Source organism: Belonocnema kinseyi, chromosome 3 (assembly GCF_010883055.1).
Source record: "Belonocnema kinseyi isolate 2016_QV_RU_SX_M_011 chromosome 3, B_treatae_v1, whole genome shotgun sequence".
Lineage (NCBI taxonomy): Eukaryota > Metazoa > Arthropoda > Insecta > Hymenoptera > Cynipidae > Belonocnema > Belonocnema kinseyi.
In genome coordinates, this window is record NC_046659.1 from 150,770,230 (window position 1) to 150,790,129 (window position 19,900).

At 23.9% G+C, this 19,900-nt stretch overlaps 1 protein-coding gene across 2 annotated transcripts in view; it reads right to left on the minus strand.

The window, feature by feature from the left end:
• Positions 1-2,058: 2,058 nt before the first annotated feature.
• The window catches only part of LOC117169672, a 20,483-nt gene continuing 2,641 nt past the window's right edge, over positions 2,059-19,900 (minus strand). Inside the window, exons 2-5 of one of the 2 annotated variants that reach the window (XM_033356156.1) lie at positions 13,305-13,505; positions 9,179-9,406; positions 5,477-5,674; positions 2,059-2,259 (exon numbers count right to left, since the gene is read on the minus strand). In XM_033356156.1, coding sequence (XP_033212047.1) covers positions 2,140-2,259; positions 5,477-5,674; positions 9,179-9,406; positions 13,305-13,505 — 747 coding nt within the window. In that variant the 3' untranslated portion in view covers positions 2,059-2,139. The remainder of the gene's footprint in view (positions 2,260-5,476; positions 5,675-9,178; positions 9,407-13,304; positions 13,506-19,900) is intronic. The other variant, XM_033356157.1, reaches the window with a different exon arrangement.

Here is a 19,900-nt window from a genome sequence, read left to right on the forward strand (position 1 = left end):
TTAACTTCAAATGCAATAGCTAGATTCTTAGATAAGAAACTAATTTCTAACAAAAAAAACTGATTTCAACAGAATTCTTAAATTTTCCAAAAAATTGTTTAATTTTTTAGTAAAACAGTTTAGTTTTCTACAACGCTGTCGAATTTTCAGTAAACGAGCTTAATTTTTCTACCCAAGTAGACGAATTTTTAACAACATAAGATGTTTTTAAGCTAAAAAGGGGAATCGACTCTTAACGAACAATGTTATAGTTAATATTTCAATAACAAAAGAAGTTATTAATTTTAAATCAAAATGAGATGAGATCAACCAGAAAAGACCGAAAAGCAAAACAGTTTAATTTTAAACAAAAAAGGATCAATTTCAACAGAGAAGAATAATTTGCTATTAGAAACATGAATTTTTAACAAAAAACATGAAATTTCAACAAGAAAAGATGAATTTTCAATTTAAATGATCAATTTTGAACCAAAAGTGGAATAGTTACATTTTCAGTAAAGAAAATAATTTTTAACTATACAAAAAACGAGGAATTTTTAGATAAATATTCATTTTTCAACTAAATTCATGTGTCTTAAGAAAAAGAATTATCAATAAAAGAGTTCAATGTTTATGTAATAGTCTGTAATAGAATGGAATAGAATGTAATATAATGGATTAGAATGTAATATAATGAAATAGAATGTAATAGAATGGAATAGAATGTAATAGAATGGAATAGAATGTAATAGAATGGAATAGAATGGAATAGAATGGATTAGAATAGAATATAATGGAATAGAATGAAATGGAAAAAAGTAATAGAATGTAATAGAATATAATGGATTGGAACACAATGGAATAGAATGGAATAGATTGTAATATAGTGGAATAGAATGGACTAGAATGTAATATAATAGAATGAAAAAATTGAATTGAACGGAATAGAATAGAATAGAATGGGATAGAATAGAATGGAATGGAATGAAATAGAATGTAATAGAATTGAATAGAATGGAACAGAATGGAATAGAATGGAATAGAATGGAATAGAATGGAATAGAATTGAATAGAATGGATTGGAAAAAAGTAATAGAATGTAATAGAATATAATGGATTGAAACAGAATGGAATAGAATGGAATAGATTGTAATATAATGGAATAGAATGGACTTGAATATAATATGATAGAATGAAAAAAATGGAATTGCATTGAATGGAATAGAATCGAACAGAATGGAATAGAATGTAATATAATGGATTAGAATAGAATAGAATAGAATGTAATAGAATGGAATAGAATAGAATATAATGGAATAGAATGGAATAGATTTTAATAGAATTGAATGGAATGAAATATAATTTAATAGAATGTAATAGAATAGAATATAATGGAATACAACGAAATGGAAATGAATGGAATAGAATAGACTGCAATAGAATGCAATGGATCAGAATGGAATAGAATTGAATAGAATAGAATAGAATGGAATAGAATGGAATATAATGGAATAGAATTGAATGGAATAGAATGGAATAGAATGGAATGGAATGAAATATAATGTAATAGAATGTAATAGAATGTAATAGAATAGACTGCAATAGAATGCAATGGAATAGAATGGAATAGAATGAAATAGAATTGAATAGAATTGAATAGCATGGAAGAGAATGAAATATAATGGAATATAATGGAATATAATGAATTAGAATGGAATAGAATGGAATTAAATGTAAAAGAATGTAATAGAGTGGAATAGAATGGAATCATTTGTAATATAATGGAATAGAATAAAATATAATAGAATGGAAAAATGTAGTATATTGTAACAGAATGTAATAGAATGTAATAGAATGTAGTACAATAGAATAGAATATATTGTAATAGAATGTAATAAAATGGAATAGACTGAAATAAAATAGAGTAGAGAGGACTAGTAAAGTCAAGTAGAGCAAAATAAACTAAAATTTAATTAATATTATTTTATATTACACATAATCTTCAAAATTGAAGAGTTTTCAATTTTAACAAGAAAATAAGAAACATGTAATGGGTGCAAATTTTTGGCTAGTTTATTATAAAAAGCTCACAGTCCATATTGAAAATGATTGAAAAATTCTGACCATCACGGGTTTTTGATTTTCTTTCAGAGATCATTTTCACATCACGTGTATCACTTGAAATTCATGGTTAGGTTTTTGAGTACCATATGCTATTTTCACGTAATTGTAACAATCAACCAAACAGCAATAAAGAATCGCTGGCTCATCATTCGGATTCTGGAAATCAAGACAAAATCTGTGAAAAATCTATGAATAATTTTTTTACGATCTTATTTCATTAAAAAAAACCATGCCTATTCTTTGAGAAGAAAAAAAAAATGATAAAAAAAACCCTCTCGTGCCAACTTAAAATCAATATTATGCAAAGAATGTTTAAAATAAAAATATGATCAAGTTCAATTTGTTTGAGTAGGGTGACCAAATAATGGCTTGATCGAAAAATCAGGTCCAACTTTTCACCTCCTTAAACCTCTAGTTTCCCTCATCCCTAATACAATTTACATTTTCAAGAAAATAAATTAATTTTCAACGAAAGATATACATTTTTATTAATAAGATTAATTTTCCTGGAAAAGAGGAATTCTTAACAAAAAAATGAATTTTAAAATAAAATGATGAATCTTTAATAAAAAAATTGTATTTTCAACCAAGATATTTTTAGTTAAAAAACAATTTACAAAAAAGGAATTTAAAAAAAAGTTAAATTTTTAACGAAAGAAGTAAATTTTCATACAAAAAGGTGACTTTTACACCATAAAGATTAATATTCTACACCAAAAGACTAATTTTCAAAACATGCATGAGTTTTCAACCAAAAATAGAATAGTTAAATTTTTAGTTGAGAAACTAATTTTCAATTCATTAAAAATGAATTTTCTAGAAAATAATTCCATTTTCAAGAAAAAAAAAGATATTTCAATTAAAATGATGAATCATAAACAAAAAATTGAATTTTTAACAAAGTAGTTTCACTTTGAAGCAAGCAGTTGAATTTTCAATCAAAAATGTACTTTAGTTGATATCTTAACCAAAAAATATTATAATTTCAGCATGAATTTTCAATCGAATTGCTGAATTTTCGACCAAAAAAGATGAATCTTCGAACATAAAGATTAATTTGGTTCAAAGAGACAGTATTTAAGAAAAAAATTCCCATAAAAAAAGAATTTACAACAGAATAGTTACATTTTTAAGCTACTAAATTGATTTTCAACTACAATGACGAATCATCAATAAAAAAAGTTAATTTTAAAAGAAATAGTTGAATTGTCACCAAATAGATAAATTTTCAAACATAAAGAATAATTTTCTACCAAAAAAAGACAAATAAAAAAACATGAATTTTCAATAATAAAAATATAAATTATTAACCAAAAATAGAATATATATATATATATATATATATTTTTATTTTAAAAATGTACATTTCACTAAAAAATAAATTTTATACAAAATAGTTACATTTTTAACGAATGAAATTAATTTTTTAAGAATATGAATGATTTTTTGTACTAAAAAAGATCAATTTTCAATTTTTCAAGCAAAAATAGAATAGTTAAATTTTTAATTCTGAAATGAATTTTTAAACAAATGTATATAAATTTTTAAGCGATTAAAAGTCGATCAGAAAAGATTATTTTTCAACTAAGTAGTTGAATTTTTAGCCAAAAAACATTAAATTTCTGCAACAGATTAATTTTTGAACGAAAAAGACGATTTTTCAACTAATGATAAAAGGTTTGTCATTCAGTAAAAAACATAAAATGATATTAAGAATGTGGGATTTGCATGCCAAAATATGAACTTTCTACAAAACAGTTGAATTTTTAAACCTAAAATATGAATAGTTATATTTTCAGTAAAAAAATTGTTTTTTGATAAAAAGCGAATTGTGAAAAAAGTTTAATTTTTGAAGAAATAAATTAATTTTCAACCAAGTACATGCATTTTCATGTAAAAATGATAAATGTTCAAACGAAAATAGAATAGCTAAATTTTTCATTAAAAACATATTTTTCAACCAATTAAAAATAAATTTTTAACAAAATAGTTAAATTAAAAAAAATTTTAATATAAAAATAATGAATTAAAAGCAAAAAAAGTTAATTTTTAACAAACTAGTTCCTTTTTCAACTAAGCAGTAGAATTTTCAACGAAAAATTTAATAGTTGATATCTCAAATAAAAAAGATTTTAATTTCAAACCAAAAAGAGTTGAATTTGATCAAAGAAGAGAACATTTTTAACAAAATATTTGAAAATCCTCGACCAGAAAATATTATTTATCAACCAAGCAGTTATATTTTTAGTCGAAACGATGAAATTGCTACAGCAGATGAATTTTTAAACCAAAAAGAAGAGTTTCTAACCATAAAGATTAATTTTCAATCTAAAAAGTCGAATTTTCAGCAAAATACATGACATTTCAACGGAAAAAGATCAATTTTAAACCAAAAAACGAATAGTTATATTTTCAGTTAGAAAATTAATTTCTGACTAAAAACAACTAATTTTGAAAAAAGTTAAATTAAAAAAAAAAGAAATTAACTGTTGTTAATTAATTGTTACCTTAATTGTTAACTTGTTGTTAATTAATTTTGAAATTAACTGTTTTAACGAAAAATATGTCTTTTCTTTTTTATTCAAATAATTCTGTACAATATGTTAATTTTTATTTTTAATTCCTTTAAGACCTTCTAATTTTTTAGGTAACTCGATGTTTTTTTAATTCTTAAATCGGGAGTGAAAAATCAGGGCATTACACCAAATTAGAAAATCAGGACAGAGGTAAGAAACCTGGACATGTCCTGGAATATTGGCATGATTAAGAAATCGCATTAAAAACGTTGTATTATTGTTAATTTTTATAATAATAAATTTAGGGTCATGAAATATATTATTTTTTAATTTTGATAGTAGATTATTTTATTATTTTTTACTAAAAAAATTTAATAATAATAATGTACTAATTTTGTAAAATAATATATTAATAAATAATATAGTTTTTATATTAAAATCCTTTAATTAATTAATGTTTTATTGTCTGTCCTTATTTGATGAAAAATTAGAATTCAAGCTTATCTGGAAATAGTTTACTGATAATCAATCTGTAATTGTTTTTGCTTATTCACTATTAATCACACCACTTGTCTTCATTCCATAATTTTAGTTTGTAAAACATAATATTTTAACAAATTTATAAAAATTTACGAAATCTCGTTTATCCATGAATGATAATATATCAACAGAGAAAATGTATTCTCGTCGGCGGACTGATAGATGGCAGAACCGTTCAAAAAATTACAATTTATAAAATAAAAAAAATTTAATGGAAGGTTTCATTATCAATATTTCAACAATTAATTCAAAAAAGTCTTTGATTTTAGTTTGCAAATCCTCAATATTATATTTAGATAATTGTTACTTTTATTTACTTCTTTAACAGTTACAGAACGGAGAGATAAAGAATCTAATTCAGGAATGGGATGAGGATGTCCAACACTTTCCATTTTTTCTCTATCATCTTTTTCCTCTGATTTGTCACTAATCTGAGATTCATCCGAATTTGATTCTGAAGTGAAAGTGGATTGGTCACTTTCTGGATTAGACGATTCTAATGTAGGTTCTTGCTTCTGTTATAAAAATAGGATTCCAATTATTGAAAAAAGAATTTATTTTTTAGATACATTTTAGGGCCGTCCATAAACTGCGTTACCAATTTTTTGTCACCCCCGGCCATTTTACAAAATAAGAACAATTTTTTTTAAACATTTGATTTTTCAACCAAACAGTTGAATTTCTAATCAAGAAAGATCGATTTTGAACCAAAGAGATGACTTTTCTACCATAAAAGATTAAATTTCAATCCAAAAGAACGAATTTTCACCAAAACAGTTTAATTTTTAACTCAAAAACATGAGCTATCAAGAAAAAATAAAATCGTTAAATTTTCAGTTTAAACAATTACTTTTCCACAAAGAAAAACATTTTCAAACAAGTTGAATTCAACCAAAAACAACGAATTTTCAAAAAAATATTTTAAAAACCTGTTAAATTATTTACCCGAAAATATGAATTTTATAGAAAAATGTTTATTTTCTAAAGAAAAGTTAAATTTTCAAATTATAAAGGATTAATTTTCAACCAGAAATGAAATTGTTAAATTATTAAACAAAAAATACATTTTTGATTTAAAAAGATGTCAATAAAGTTTTTTAATTTAAAAAAAGGTGAATCATAACAAAGATAATGAATTTCTAACATAATAGTTCAACTTTTAACCAAGATGTAAAATTTTCCACCAAAAAAGATTAATTAAAAAGAAAGGTTTACTTACAATCAAATAGTTGACGAAGAATTTTGAACAAAATAATGGAATCCTCAACCAAAGGATACATTATGAACATAGAAGCTTTATGCTCTACCAAATAGATAAATTTTTAAATTATAAAGCATAATTTTTCACCCCGAAATCGAATAATAATATTTCCTAATAAAAAAATTATTTAAAAAAAAAATACATGAATTTTCAAACACAAAATTTAATTTTAAACATACAATTTTTAAACCAAACATGAAATTGTTACATTTTCTCTGTAAACAATTAATTTTCTACTAAAAAAACGAATTTTCAACAAGTTGAATTCAATCAAAACTAACCAATTTTTTACCAAATAGTAGAATCCTTAACCAAAGGATCAATTTTCAAGAAAACAAAACTTTTAAATAAAAAAATTAATGCAAAAAAAATTTTTTTGTCAAAATAGTTGAATTTTCAATCGAAGAGATGAATCTTAAAAAAATTAATCTTTCACGAAGTAGTTAAACTTTCAACCACGTAGTTAATTTTTTAATTAAAAAAATGAATTTTTAATGATGCAATTAAATTTTCTACAAAAGTCGAATTTTCACCCAAAAAGGCGACTTTTCAGCAAATACTTATCTTACAACCACGTAGTGGACCACGAATTGTTAACGAAATAATTGAAACCTAAACCAAAAGAATAAAATTTCAACATAGAAGATTAATTTTTTTAACCAATAAGACACATTTTTAATAAAGTACAGTGAAACTCTTTTATAGTGCCGATTTTGGAACTGATGGTGGGTGGGAACTAATTCATGTTAGCCCGCTCCGCTTTTGTTTGTTCACGCTTGAGTGCTCGCCTGAGTCAATTCTCGGCGCGGCGTCAATTCTCGGAAGGGATATAGAAGGGAGGGATATTGAAGGGTTTCACTGTAAATGAATTTTCTACCAAATAAATGCATTTTTAAATGGTAAAGGATAAATATATCGGCCAGAAAACTATAGACATCTGCCTTTGAAGCTTAACAACTAAGTAAAGAAAATGCTAGCGCAACAAAAAAACAGTCATATAAAAGGTGAAAGTGTTCTACGTAAATGAGCTTAAAGACGTTTATGTAAAAAAATTTTGTGCTTAGCAGACTGAAAAATGTAAAAAAAAGTAAGGATTTTCGGGTAGATTTAAGAACAGTTAAGTTTAGAGCATTATTTCTTATACAAGGGGCGATGGGAAAAATTTGAAAAAATTCATGAGTATGAGGAAAACTGTTGTGAACCAGTTGCAGATGAGAAATTAAAAAAATAATTAAAATTGTTGCTTAAAAGTACAAAAATCAAATGAAAAAATTATATTTTAAACAAAAAACAAAAATAAGTTTTCACAAAATACACAAATTTTTAAACAGTTTAATTTAAAAAAAAAAAAATTGTTATATTTCCAGTCTAAGCAATTAATTTTCTAATGAAAAAAGAATTTTCAACATGTTAAATTGACCAAAAACGAAGAATTTTTAACATAATAGTTGAATCCTCATTCAAAGGTTGAATTTTGAACAAAAAATTAATTTGTTACACAAAAAGACGAATTTTCAGTGAAGAATTTAGTTTAAACAAAATACATGACTTTGAAAACGAACAGTTCAATTTCTAAATCTAATAATTTAGGAATCTGTTGAGTTTCAAATAAAAAAAAATTTAACAAGAAAGAAAATTTTCGATCAAGAAAAATACATTTTTAAGCAAATAGTTAAACTTTCAACTGAAGAAGAGGAATTTTCAACCAGGAAAGATAAGTTTTCTACCAAAAATGGAAACGTTAAATTTGCTGTTTAAACAATTAATTTTGTACAACAAAAAAAAATTTTTAACTAGTTACGTTTGAGCAAAAACCACGAATTCAAAACGAAATACTTGAATTTTCAACAAAATAGTTAAATTTTCAACAAAATACAGGGACACCCTTCAATAGCCCTTCCGAGAATTGATACCGCCCCGCAGGTAATTGCAATAGGAGCTGTGCAAGTTGCGCGGGGTCTACGGTTGTCACTCAGGCGAGCACTCAGGTGTGAATAAACAAAAGCGGACCGGGCTATAATGAGTTAGTTTCCACCCACCGTCAGCCCGAAAATCGGCGCTATAGAAGAGTTTTACTGTAGTTGAACTCATAATCACAGAGTTAAGTTTTAACTAACAAAGATAAATTTTTAACAAACCAGATTAATTTTTTATCCAAAAAGAGGAATTTTCAACGAACGAAATGGTTGAATTTTCAACTAGCAGAAATAAATTTTCAACCAAAAACGGAAAAATGACATTTTCAGTTAAAATTTGTAATGCTCGACAAAAAAGTAAAATAATATTAAAGAAAATAGTTAAATTTCCCACCTACAGAAGATGAATTATCTACAAAAAGACTACTTTTCAAGTAAGAAAAAAAATTTTTCAAACGACAATTGAATAGTTACATTTTTACCTAAAAAAGTTAAATTTCATACCAAAAATGAAACGAACTTTCAATACAATTTTTAACATTTTCAAACAAAGAGATGAATCTTAATACAAAAAAAAAAAATTTTTAACGAATTAGTCCCATTTTCAACCAATTAGTAAAATTTTTGAATGAAAAAGATAACTTTTTAACAAAATAGTCGCATTATTAAGAAAATAAGATAATTTTCGACGAAATAGTTAGCATTTTAGCAAAAAAAGAGAAAAAGGAGCATTTTTAAGATTGATCACAGGAAAACTGCCCCCCTCCCCCTCCAATTGATAATGCAGTTTATGGATAGCCCCTATATCTAGAATTGAATTATCTGTTGGATCAAAATTTTACCAGTTTTTCCAGTCTCCAGAAATCATATAAAATCCAAAACTGAATGGAATATATTATCATTCCGAAAATTGAAATGACACAAAGTATAAAATTGTGGATAAATATTGGATGGTTGATCAATTCTTCGTCAGACACTTCATTGAGATTGATGTGTTTTTCGGCATGTCGCATAGAGAAAATACCACCGAGGAACATCAAAAAGCCCCCAATTGCACATCCGACAGGAGCCTTTGAAGGTTTTATTTCACTAAAATAAAAACTAAAAAAAACTATTTTTTTTCTTCAAATCTCATTTTTAATTTAATTAAAATATTGTCTGGTTATTAAATAATGTTAAAAGGTCATTCCATTTCATTTTTGAGGATTATTTTTGTTCAAATTTTGGATACTAAGTTTTTATCCAGATCTTAAAAATAGAAGAATTTTTAACTAAACGATTACATTTTTGAGACACAAAGATCTGCTTTCAATCAAACAGTTGTTTTTTTAACTGAGAAAGATAATTTTTTAACCAAACAGTTGAATTTCCAAAAAGAGAGTACCAATTTTCAACAACAAATTAAATAGTTAAATTTTCAAAAAAACATATTAAATACAAAGAAAACATATTTCAAACCAATTAGTTACATTTTGAAGCTATAAAGTCGAATGTTTTAGAAAAAAGTTGAATGTAAAACTCAAAAAGATAACCTTTCAACAAAACAGCTAATATTCAATTAGGAAAGATGAATTTCAAACCAAAAAAGATGAAATTTCTTCTAAAAGAGATAAATTTTCGATTCAAAAAGGCGAATTTTTAACAGAATACATGAATTTTTAAATGAATAGTCGAACTTTCAACTATGAAAGATAAATTTTTAACCGATAATGGAAATCTTATATCTGTAGTAACAAAAATTGATTTAAAATTTAATAAATTAATTTTCATTAAAATACTCAAATTGTCAACCAAAGAGAGAAATAAATAAGTGAAGAAAGAAAAAAGTTTATAAAAATTATTGAGCTTATATAAGGAAGAAGGCGGCTTTTTCTGTAAATCAATATTTGGAATAAATACTTAATTTTCAACCAAATAGTTGCATTCTTAAACAAAAAAAGGAATTTTTAACCAAGAAGATTAATTTTCTACCAAATAGACGAATTTTTAACTAAAAAAGATGAATTATCTACAAAAACAGTTGAATTTTCAACCAATAGTTTAATTTCCAAAAATACAATTGTAAATTTTCAAATTAAAAAAAAATTAATTTGTAACAAAATAGTTAAATATTCAAGTAAAAAAAGTATATTATTTTATAAAAGGGTTCACATTTAAACACGAAAAGATAACCTCACAATAAAAAAGTTAATTTAAAATAAATTAACATGAATTTTGAAACAAAAAGATTAATCTTTATTCAAAAAGTTGCATTGACAACCTGGCTAGTTACATTTTCGAACAGATTTGAATTTTCTATTAAAGAGTTGAGTTTTCAACAATATAATTGAATTCTCAACAAAATAGTTAGATTTTTTTATATACCAGTTATATTTTCAATAAAAAAAATTAAATTAAAGTTTTTAAAAATGGTGACATTTTTTAACCAAAAAGATGAATTTTCAACTAAAATGATGAATTCGCGATGAAAAAATTATTTGTTAACAAAGTATTTAATCTTTTAACCCTAAAAGAACAGTTTTCAAGAAAAAGGGCGAATTTTCTTCAAAACAGTTTAATTCTCAAACCGCAAATATTAATTTTTTTTGCCAAAAATACAAATTCTTAACAAAATAGTTTAATTTTGAACCAAAAAGAGGAAACTTCAACCAAGAAAATTAATTTTCCAACAAAAAATAAGATTTTTAAATTAAAAAAGATCAACTTCTAGTCAAAAAAAGAAAAATTACATTTTCAGTTAAATAAATGATTTTTAAATCGAAAAAAAGAAGTTTTGAACAAACGATTAAACTTTCAACCAGAGATGAAGTTTTAACTAAAGTGATAAATGTTCAGTTAAAAGAATAAATTTTCAACCAATGAGATGATTTCCCCCCTATAAAGTCAGCAATATTTAAAATGATCTATGAAATCGAAAAAATTAGATCTATTAATATTTTTTGCAAATCTTGACGGGGCTTTCTGAGCGTATTTTAGAAAAAATAATCCAGGTTACAATTGTATTTATTGAAATTTAATACATATATCATTGTTTATAAAAATATTAACGATTGGATTTCTGAATTATTTTTTTTAATAAACCCGCCCAAGTAGAATAGAATCTGGCACTGATAATTAAGATTAAATTAAAATGGCAAGTTTTCCTTAAAGGGAAACCAAAAACTAAAACTCTAAATTACTTCTGTGAAATAAACATTTTTAACCTGAAGTTGTAGACAATTATTTTTTAGAAAGATTTCATTTTAAACAATATGCATTCAACCAAAAATACGAGATTTTTAACAAAATAGTTGAATCCTCAACCAAGAAAGATAATTAAATAAATATAACAAAAATAGATGACTTTCTAAACCAATCAGGATGATTTGTAACAAGATTTAGTACAAACAAATTAAAAATAAGAATATTGTATCAGGGTAGGGGTAAAAGTTAATTTTCAAAATTCTATAACATTTACTTAACCAATTTCGCCTTTTCCGTGACTATTATTATTCAAAGACCAGAATTTAATTTGTGTAAAATTTTTAATATAGAATCTTTTATAATCAGAATAAAAAAATTTGAAATCAAAATAAAATTTTTTAAATTCATTATCCTCGTCAGCTATTTAAGGCTCTTAAAACAAATCGGGTTTTCGCCAGATCCATAATACGTCTACAAGAATGCATTGTTTAATGTAATTTTTTTAACCACATAATCTAAGGGCAATTATACCAATCGGAGTATAGGAATTTTTTCAAAAAATATTCTTGTTTTTTTTTGTTTAATCAAAAAAATTAATGTTTTGCGCCTTTAAAATGCAACACGCTAGCTAATGTGCAGGCTGGGCTGCAGTCACCAGGTCTAGTTTCAATTCGCATAAAGTCTTCGTCACTTAAAAAAATCTATCATTTAATGATATAATACAATAATAAAAAGAAAATAATAATATATAACGATAATTGTTCGAAAATATACAAATTATAATATTATATGCTCTTCTCTGTGCTGGTAAGGAAGTTATCTTTTTCGTTACTTACCATAAAAAATTAGTGCAGTGTTTAATATAATAAATAATTAAATAATAATAAATTAGAAAAGTGGATACTTATCAAATAATTCTATAACCTTTTTAAAGAATTTGGATAACTGTATTATTGAAAAAAAATGATTAAATAATCTTATAAAATTAAAAGAACATTTTTAAGAAATAAACGTACCCAAATTCAGAAATTCTTTAGAAAGGTTGCAGAAATATTTAATAATAATCTACTTTTTCAATTTACCATTATTATTTATTGATTTATTATTTTATGCCATGTGATGAGTGGGTCACGTGACCTTACCGCCACTTTTTTTTTTATTTCCCAACTGATTATCACACGAAACGCCACATCGAGTTGAAAATTTGAGATACTAAACAAGAAGCACTATGAATGGTGGGTCTGGTCCTAAATTTGTATAATTATGAAAAAAGTTTTTTGTGGTAAGTAATTTTTTTTTGCTTACTACTTACAGTTTGCGTGCTACTTGAAACTATACAGGGTGACTGCAGCCCGGCATACATAATAGTTATCGTATTGCATTTTACAGGCGTGAAACACTTAATTGTCAATCACAAACAAAAAAAAACAATAATATTTTTTGAAAACATCTCTCTGTTTTGTTCTACATAATGGCCTTTAGATTATGTGGTTTAAATATTACATTAAACAATATATTCTTGTAGACACATTATCGAGTCGGCGAAAGCCCAGGTAGTTTAGAAAACCTTAAGATCCTGCTTTTCCCTCAAATTTTCGAATGAAAATAAAATAATTTAATAAATTTATTTGCTAGTTAAGTCCTAAAAATGTGTCTAATATTATAGCTAATTATCAAAATTTAAACAGCTGTAAAATATAGACTTCGACGAAATAAAATGAAATGACCCGAGGTTAATAAAAAGTGTAATAAAATAGAATATCAATACAAAAATATAAAACTCACGATTATTGAATATCGATTTAAAAGTTTGGTGAAGAGCCACAGGATAGCAAGAATAAAACTGATAACCATGCAGAGTGGATAAACAAAAAAAATCGGATTTCTCTCTTCGGGTAAGTCTGCAAGAGTAGGATCCTGTTTTTGGCGATGGTGGTGAATCGCATGATGTAAATGATGAAAAATTTCATCCATTAAAGCTGTTATCTAGATTATGTTTGAAAAATTATCTTATAATAATATAAATAATAATTTTTAATTTCAAATACAAATTTTGAATAACTATTCATTTTTTAGGTTTATTTGTTTATTTATTTCTATGGTAATTTAAATATAATTTTCTTAAAATTTTTAAGAAAATAAAAAAAATTGAAATTATTAGATAAGTCTAATCAAAATTTCAGTACAAAAAGTGATCATCAACCTAATAGTTAAATTTAAACAAAACGAAGTCTCTACGAGAGATATAGTATTCGGTATTAAAATATAAAAAAAATTGTTATTTTAAATAAAATACAGTTGAATTTTTCCATAAAAGACAAATTCTCAACAAAAATGTTAAATCCTTAAAAAAAGGTTAATTTTCATCCGGTTGTATTTTTAACAAAAAATATTAAATATGCTTCAAAATAGTTGAATTTTCTACCAAAAAGCTGAGTTTTTTACCCGAAAATATGAAAACAAAGCGATGAATTTTGAACTAGAATGATAAATGGTCAAACATACAAGGGAGTTTTAATTTAAAAATTATTAGTTAACAAAGTAATTTAACTTTAACTAAGCAATTGAATTTCCAGCCAAAAGGATGAATTTTCAACGAAAAATACAATATTTTATAATTAAAGGAATAAATATTTTGAATTTTAAATCAAAAATATTTTAGTGGATACAAAAAGAAATTAAAGAACACTTTTTAGTCCGAATGGGTATTTATTTTTGAATTTTATTTAGTATCTTGCTTGAAGGTTATATTAATACAATTTTCCCAGGTTTTCTGGATTTTATAATATTTTATTTAAAAATTTCAGTAGTGTAAAAGATATTCAAGACTTTTTGACGATAGATAAAAATTTAAGAATATTTTATAAGTATTTGGAAATCTTACAAAATTCCCAAAATTTCTAAATATCTTTTAAACTTACTTGAATAATTCCTAAAATTGTTTAGAAATCTTCCGGATACATTTTTGACAATTTCGTAAATCTTTTGAAATGTTTCATAATCTTTTTAAATATTCTCTTAAAATTAATTTTAAAAAAATCACTTTAAATATATCCAGGGATCTAAAAAAATCATTTCATAATTTTAAAACATTTAAAAATCTTTAAGAATCTTTAGAATTTTATTTCGAATTCTTCAAAACTTTACAGTTTGGTTGAAGTTACTGGAAACTTTTTATTATTTTTGAAAATTTTAAAAAATGTCTAAATATATCTTAAAATCATTTAAATTTTCAATAGGATTTTGACAAAATTCTGCAAAAAACGTATTTCAATTTCTCATATTCTTTTTCGAGTATTTTAGAAATATTTTTAAATTTATTGAAATCTTTTTGAAAGTTTTTAGAAGCTTTTCAATTTTTTGTTCAAAATTAAAAAAAATCTAGATTTTGTAATTTTATTACTTGGTTGACAATTTTATTATTTTGTTGAGAATTCAACAATTTTACTAGAAAATCATCCTTTTTGGTTAAAAATTCAACTGTTTTGTTGCAAATTTGTATTTTTGGTTTGAAAATTCAAAAATTTGATAGAAAACTCTACTATTTAGTGACAAATTAAATAGCAAGTTTAATCATTCAATTTTTTGGTCAAAGTTTATCTTTTTCAATTATACATTCAACTATTTGGTTAAAAATAAGTTTATTTGGTTAAAAATTTGACTTTTTTATAGAAAATTAATCCTCTTGTTTGAAAATGTAACTATTTCCTGGAAAAGTCATCCTTTTTTTTAATCTTCTTTTTTGGTAGAAAACAAATTTTTGTAGTAAAAAATGCAACTTTTTGGTTTAAAATTCAACTCATTCATTGAAAGTTAAAACTATTTTATTAAAAATATTTTTTCTCTTTAAACTTAATTTTTCAAACTGCATATTTAACTATTTATTATATATTTAACTATTAACTATATTTTAAATCTGTCATAAGATTTTAACAAAATTCTTGTAAATTCTGCAAAAACGTCTTTTAATTTTTCAGATTCTTTTTCGAATATTTATGACATCTTCTAGAATTTTTAAAAATCTTTTTGAATATTGTTGTTAAAATATTTGATAGAAAACTCTACTATTTATTGAAAAATTGAATGACAAATATAATTATTGAATTTTATGTTGAAAATTTAAGTTTTCAATTATAAATTCAACTATTTAGTTAGAAATAAGTTTATTTAGTTAAAAATTTGCGTTTTCTATAGAAAATTAATCCTCTTGTTTGAAAATGTAACTATTTATTGGACAATTCATGAATTTTTTTAAAAATGCGTCTTTTACGGTAGAAAACAAATTTTTGCAGTAAAACATGCAACTTCTTTTTCCTAAGATTCTTAAGAAAATTAAAAAAATTAAAATTTTTAGATAAGTTATGTCAGAATTACAGTACAAAAAGTAATCATCAACCTAATAGTTAAATTTAAACAAAACGAAGTCTCTACGAGAAATTTAGTATTTGGAATTAAAATAAAAAAAGATTGTTATTTTAAATAAAATACAGTTGAATTTATCCATAAAAGACAAATTCTCAACAAAAATGTTAAACCCTTAAAAAATGATTAATTTTCAACCGGTTGTATTTTTAACAAAAAGTATTAAATATGCTTCAAAATAGTTAAATTTTCTACCAAAAAGTTAAATTTTTTAAACCGAAAGTATGAAAGCAAAGACATGAATTTTTAACTAGAATAATAAATGGTCAAACATACAAGGGAGTTTTAATTAAAAAATTATTAGTTAACAAAGTAATTTAACTTTAAACTAAGTAATTGAATTTTCAGCCAAAAAGGATGAATTTTCAACGAAAAATAGAATATTTTATAATTAAAGGAAAAAATATTTTGAATTCTAAATCAAATATATTTTAGTGGGTCCAAAAAGAGGATTTTTCTACACAATAGTTGAATTCTTCGCCAAAATAGATTTGAATTCTAAACCAAATATTTACAATCATATTAAAAAAGCTGAAATTTTTACTAAAAGAGATGAATTTTCAGACCAAAAAGACGAATTTCCAAACAAAATTATAGAAAATTCAAACAAAATTCTTGGTTTAAAATTCACTTTATTCATTGAAAGTGAAAACTATTTGATCAAAAATGGATTCCTTTGTTTAAAATTATTTTTTCAAACTGCAAATTTAACTATTTGGTTGAAAATTTAACTGTTTGGTCGTAAATAAAAATATTTGTTGAAAGTTTAACTGCAAAAAAGTATCTAAAAAATTTGTTCTGCAATCACTAACACGGTACCAGAGAAAATAAAAAACATTTCTTCCATTAAAAGTAGAAAGTCCAAAAATAATTTTGGCAAAATTTGAAACATCTTTTCAAATGTTTTTAAATATACAACATTAAAAATTCTTACTCTGTATATATATATTTTCTTTGTCAAATTAAACTATATCATTAAGGACGATAACAATGAAATGCTTAAGAAATAATTATCCATCAAAAGTATTAATAAATTCTGCATACTTCGCGACCTTTGATCAATTAATAAACGATGGAAGGTAATTTTTTACAATAATTAATTGAAGATGATTTTTCGTCATGAAAAATCAGTACATGCATCCCAAACTACGTCCCAAGACAGATTCATTATACATCTTCGATAAACGTCCAATTCTAAGATCTTTACACATGAAAAACTTAAATTTTAATTACTCAATTAAAAAAAAAATTATATTTAACTGATTTTCAGTTTCTACCCAATCTAGATGTGGAAAATATATTTATCAGTGCTGCAAGCGACCTAATTTTAAAAATTGTTGATGCCTCAGAGACGTGATTCAGAGTCTTGATAAAATCATTATGCGTGTAACATAATAATTTTTTTATGTAATATGAAGCGATTTCCTGACCTGGTACACATTCAGTTTCTTGTTTATATGCCTTCATTGTGCTCATCACATTTTTATATCTAATCTCTATGAAAAAATTCTGTCTATTATATATTTTTTTGTGATAAAAGTAAAACCGTGTTCCAGTTTCCACACACTGTCGCAAACTTTTTGCTATACTTTTTCACACGAGTATCTTTTTTTAAATAATTGTTTTATTACATAATTGCTAGGTTGATTTTTTATGAAAGTAGAGGAATAGATTCTTTTTAATAAAATTAATGTATAGGTACCATATTAAAATCAATATGAATTGATCAATATTTCAAGTTCAAATGTTTTTCAATTTAAAAAAATTATTTATATTTATTTTTTTTTAAGCGAATTTTCAAACAAAAAAGAATTAACTTCAAACACAATCAGTTGCATTTTTAACCAAATAGTTAAATCTTCAAGCATTTTCCGCAATCTAGTTTAATTGTTGAACAAAAAAACTGAACCTTCAACAAAAGAATTAAATTTACAACCAAATAGTTGAATTTTCTAAATGAATTTTATAATATTTTATTTTAATTTTATAATATATTATTTTGTAATAAATTTTCACATAAAAAGAATAATACTCACAGAAAAATGTAGCAAGTGATATTTTAAACTTTAAACAAAAACGATTTGAATTTAAAATTTAGAAACAGTTGAATTCATCCGAAAAATATGAATTTTCGACTAAAATGATGAATCTTCAACCATATTGGAATAGTTGAATTTTCGAATATAAGCGATTAATATTCACCCAAAAATGGATAAGTTAAATTTTCCGTTAAGAAAATTAATTTCAGAGTAAAAAACGAATTTTAAACAAAATATTAGGATTTGGAGCCAAAAGAAATCAATTCCCAACCAAATATATAATAGCAGACTTTTAACAAAAATGAGTATGATTCTTAACCAAAGAGACGAAATTTCTACCAAAAGAAAAGAATTTTCAAGTAAAACGATTAATTTTCAACTGGAGTAGTTAAATTTTCAGTTAAAAAATTGATTTTCTACCAAGAAGATTATTTTTTTATAAAAAATATGATTTCTCCAATAAAAAGAGAAATTTTCAACTAAAGAGTTGAATTTTTAACAAAAAATATAATAGCTACATTTTAAGTTAGAAAATTAATGTTTAAAAAAGATGAATTTTCATCCAAGAAAGATTTTTTAGGCAAGAGAGAAAAAACTGTCAACCCCATGTTTGAATTTTCAACTTGCAAATAGGGAGTTTCATCAAAAAAGTACATCTTCAACCAAATAGTTAAATTAAGAGAAATTTTTTTTACCAATGGAGCGAATTTTCACAAAACTGAGTTCAACGTTTAACATAATAGTTAAATTATTCTCCACCAAAAAGGATAATTATCAACCAAGAAAATTAGTTTTCTGTACAAGAGAAAACGAATTCTTTACTAAAAAAGTTCAATTTTCTACCAAAGAGTAACATTTTAAACCAAAAATCAACCAAACAGATTAATTTTCTATAAATAAAGACAAAATTCTTCTCTGAAAAAGTATCATTTTTCAATACAAAATTAAATAGTTACTTTTTAAGTTGAAAAATTAATATCTAACAAAAAAATCTAGCTTACAACAAAATTATAAAATTTTTATTCAAGAAGAATGATTTTGAACCAAGAAGATGAATTTTTAAACTAAAATGATGAATTTTTTATCCATAAAAATTTTTATTTCAAATTCAAAAACAGTTGGATTCGACCATGAAATACGAATTTTTAACAAAATAGTAGCATTTTTAACCAAAAGTGATGAATCAATTTAGCCGAGATTGAGACGGAAAAAAGTGGGACATTTTTTCGTGAAAATATAATTGATAAAAAAATTATGATAAACGTAATTTTGTTAATTTTTACCTAAATTTGCAACAAAAAAAAATTATTGTAGTTTTTTTCCTTTTTCATGGTTTCTTAATAAGCCATATAATAAGAATATATTTTTAAGTTACAAACAAAAATGTTTTCTATTCTTTACGGATCCTGAAATATGAACCATTGTGAGCCATTTTTACACAAACATTTTTGGTAACTATAGGTACAAATTAATATAAGTACATGTTTCGTTATTTTTTAAAATATTATATTACCGAGAAAAATTTTTTACTAACTTTTTTCCCTTTATGATTATGAGTAACACCCGTTCCTACACAAATTTATTCTGCACAAAATAGATTGTACACAACTTATACTGATCATATTTGTCCTACACTAAATATATTCTACAGAAAATATTTCCAACACAAATTTAATACTCTCATATTTTTCCAAGACAAAATTTTGTCTACACAGAATATTTTCTACACGGAATTTAATACTGATAATATTTGTCCTATACTAAATATATTCTACACAAAATATTTCCAACACAAATTTAATACTCTCATATTTTTCAAATACAACATTTTTTCTACACAGAATATTTTCTACACGGAATTTAATACTGATCATATTTGTCCTACACTAAATATATTCTACGCAAAATATTTCCAACACA